This window comes from Scophthalmus maximus, chromosome 3 (assembly GCF_022379125.1).
Source record: "Scophthalmus maximus strain ysfricsl-2021 chromosome 3, ASM2237912v1, whole genome shotgun sequence".
NCBI lineage: Eukaryota > Metazoa > Chordata > Actinopteri > Pleuronectiformes > Scophthalmidae > Scophthalmus > Scophthalmus maximus.
Window position 1 is genome coordinate 1,920,001 of NC_061517.1, and position 3,744 is coordinate 1,923,744.

General features: G+C 52.4%; 1 protein-coding gene and 1 long non-coding RNA gene across 3 annotated transcripts in view; one reads left to right on the forward strand and one right to left on the reverse strand.

Annotated features, from left to right (window-relative positions):
• Positions 1–1,422, reverse strand: part of scube3 (signal peptide, CUB domain, EGF-like 3) — a 72,643-nt gene extending 71,221 nt beyond the window's left edge. The window contains exon 1 of one of the 2 annotated variants that reach the window (XM_035645389.2): positions 1,053–1,422. In XM_035645389.2, the coding sequence (XP_035501282.2) occupies positions 1,053–1,152 (100 nt within the window). In that variant the 5' untranslated portion in view covers positions 1,153–1,422. The remainder of the gene's footprint in view (positions 1–1,052) is intronic. The other variant, XM_047331257.1, reaches the window with a different exon arrangement.
• A 340-nt stretch (positions 1,423–1,762) lies between these two features.
• On the forward strand, positions 1,763–2,682 carry LOC118317051. The gene is made up of 3 exons (XR_004795318.2): positions 1,763–2,049; positions 2,221–2,368; positions 2,642–2,682. It is a non-coding gene; the product is annotated as an uncharacterized LOC118317051 (long non-coding RNA).
• Positions 2,683–3,744: the final 1,062 nt, after the last annotated feature.

Here is a 3,744-nt window from a genome sequence, read left to right on the forward strand (position 1 = left end):
TCTCGCTCCTCTCTCCATCTCGATTCCTCTTCAAAATCTCTCTCTCGAGCCGACCTCTCTCCGCGACTTCAACCCCCCCTCTTCTGTCCCCCCCCTCTCTCCTCTCCCCCCCAAACTTCCTCCTCCTCTCTCCTCCTTTCCTGGAGGGAAAAAAACTCCTCTCTCCCTCATCAACCCCCCCCGCTCCTCCCCACGAGAGACCCCTCTGGCCCCCCCCCCCCCAAAAAAAAACTCTCTCCTCCCCCTCCCTCCCCCCCCCCCTCTCCTCTCCCCCCCCTCTCTCTCCTCCTCTCTCTCTCCCCCCTCCTCCTCCCCTTCTCTCCCCCCCCCCTCTTCCCCCCTCTCTCTTCTCCCCCTCTCCTCCCTCCCTCTCTCTCCTCCCCCCCCCCTCTCTCCTCCTCCCCTCTCTCCCCCCCCCTCTCTCCCCCCCTCTCTCTCCCCCCCCTCCTCTCTCTCTCCCCCTCTCTCTCTCCCCCTTTCTCTCCCCCCCCCCTCTCTCTCTCCCCCCCTCTCTCTCTCCCTCTCTCTCTCTCCCTCTCTCTCTCCCCCTCTCTCTCTCTCCCCCTCTCTCTCTCCCCCCTCTCTCTCTCTCTCTCTCCCCCCCCTCTCTCCCCCCCCCTCTCTCTCTCCCCCCCTCTCCCCCCCCCCCCTCTCTCTCCCCCCCCTCTCTCCCCCCCTCTCTCTCTCTCCCCCTCTCTCTCTCCCCCCCTCTCTCTCTCTCCCCCCCCCCCCCCCCCCTCCATTCATCTGAGCAGACTGACCCAACAAGACAGAAGTAAAGGACCATCAGGTGATTCCCTGCGTGAGGAGCAGGATCCTGTTTGAATGGAACAAAGACGAGTCTGATGGAAAGAAACAGTCAAAAAGAAAAGAAGAAAAAGAAAAGAAAACTTCCCCGTCGCTCGCGCACACATTCAAAATCACTCAGCTTGGGACTTTTATCTTGAATTCACACAATTTCAAGTTCGGGTTCGTTGAGATCGTTCGTGTCATCTTCTCCACACAAGTCACAGAAGAGGATACAGGACAGACGGAGGTCGAGAGAAACTCACCTTGAGGGCTCTTACTTCCTGAAGCGGACTGTTGGACGAAGGCGACCAGGCACAGCGCCACAAATCCAAGACTCGCGCGGATCAACGCGTGCGCGTACATGTTCACTCCGACGGTGGTTGGAGCCGACGGCACCAGAAGCGACGTGCGACTGACTGAGAGTGTGTGAGAGATAGAGGGAGTGTGTGTGTGTGTGTGTGTGTGTGTGTCTGGTTATTCCCTCTTCACGCGTGATTATCTGAGTTCCGAGTGATCCGGGTCGTGGAGGAGGACGAGCGCGTCGGCGCGGCGCGGAGCGGAGCGAGGAGTCTCTGTTGTCATGTTCCGAGTCCGACCGATGTCAGTTTAAGAAAGAAAAGGGGGTAGAGAGAGAGAGAGGGAGAGAGAGAGAGAGGGGGGGGGGGGGGGGGGGGGGGGGGAGAGGGAGAGATGGAGCGGCGGGGTCTGAAGGGGGAGGAGAGAAGAGGAGGACGCGTCCGCGCTGCCGCTGCGCTGCGCTGCGCTCCGGACTCCTTCTCTTCTCTGACTGGCTCCCGCTGCTTCCTCTTTCTGGGTCTGCAGGAATGGACCGCACAGGTGCTGGTTGGACCGGGGGGGGGGGGCCCGGGGGTGGACCGGGGGGGGGCCCGGGGGTGGACCGGGGGGGGACGGTCACCACGTGCACGGCGGGTCGGGCCCATGCGCTCACCTGGTGCCAGTGCGGTGCCACCTGCGTCGTCACGCGTGGTTGTCCAGCAAATGGCTGAAAAAACAAGGGGGAGAGAGAGAACAAGAGGGCGGATGGATTTTATTAAACGACGCAGATGGAAACAGTATAATCGCCTCGAGGTTGCATCTCTTCCTCTTCTCTTCTTCTTCCTCCTCCAGCAGCAGCAGCTCCTCATCCGGTCCAACTGACGAACCATTGATGATGATGATGATGATGATGATGTCCACAATATCTGAGTGAAGACAAATCAAGACACAAACATTTACGGATACATTTTTCCATCTTGGGGGGTAAGAGATTGAAATGACCTTCATCCAGAGGGAAGTGAAAAGTTCCAACAGACGAGAGCAAAAAAAGAACCAAATTGCCAAAAAGACTTATTTGAAAATGGAAGATGAAATGTATTTTTTCTTCTTCTTTATGCCTCATGATTCTCTCCGTGCATATCATCCTCATTCCAGGGGTCAACCGAGGGGAGCTCCTGTTCTGCGAGAGGAGCTGGTGAAAATCCAGGTGAACCTGTGACTTGTTAGAGCAACGGCTCCTCTGAAGCCCCTGCAGCACATATTCAAGATGACAGAAGAATAAACTTCCCCAGCTGCCGCTCAGGTACGACGAGAGCTCACAATCAGTCACTGTTTACAGGAACACTGATGAAACATCTGCACCGCAATCATCTGGTTTCGGAACCAAAACAAACAAAACATGGATGCAAATTATTATTTTTCTCATCTGGTTGCAAAACCACAACCGGCTCAACATTATTCACCACGTCAGTAGATTGAATATTGCTCCTGGATGTGAATTACTAAAAGCTCTGTTTAGTTTAACGTTTATTTATTTATTTATTTATTTGCGCGCGCATAACTGCATGAAATCCAGATGATCCATCCGTCCATCATCCTTCCGTTCATCATCCATCCGTTCCTCCGTCCATCCGTCCATCATCCATCCGTTCATCCGTCCATCATCCATCCGTTCATCCGTCCATCATCCATCCGTCCATCATCCATCCGTCCATCATCCATCTGTTCATCCTTCCATCATCCATCCGTCCATCATCCAAAAAAGAAAGAACATACATACACATGAAGAAACAAGTAGACCTCATGAATTAAATGTGATGACCATGTTCTAAAGATGACGAGCGTTCCGTATCTGAGGGAGGAGGAACCGGCCACGTTTTGTTTTTGTACGGTGGAAAGTTCGTGCCAATATTTCCTTCTGCCGCATTAAAATGAAACTGCATCAATGTGCAAAGAAGATTTTTTATAGGCGTAAATATGTTTTTCCGCAGCCGTGCACCTCCTGCGCTATCCCCTGAAGGAATCAGCTGTGTTGATGATGATGATGATGATGATGATGTTTACGGCCACGTTCGACACTGTAATTATCACTCCTGCGCCCGAATTTCCTCAATTAAAAAAAACATAATTAGAACCTCACAATGACACTGATTGGAGATAATAACTGCAGAGAACTCAGAGCCTCGGATCCACACACACACACACACACACGCACACACACACACACGCACACACTGATTCTGACTCTGCTGACGACGCCAGAGGCAGAAGATGGAGGATTATTTTTCATTATCTTGCATCTTATCAACAAAAAAAAAGTTGTTGCCATTACCTGCACTTTAAAGATTAAGTACCTCCAATTCAAAGACGGATACATTTCATAAACAGTTATTTGATATGGCCTTTTTTTTTTACACGCTGCCTCTCATTTGGTGGCCTGAATAGATGAAGAGATTCAGAAACAATTGAACAACCTGAGAATACCCCCCCCCCCTTAACATCCAAAGGAGGAAAAAAAAGAAAGGAGTCAAGGAGTTCAGTGTAATTTAAACAACATCCATCAGGGATATGGAAATATCCCATAATGTCCTCGTGTCCCGCGTCTCCGGGGCGATCGTGAGCACTTGTGTAACCAGATGAGCTCCGAGTCGCCCGGGGAGTCGGAGGAAGTCAGAGTCT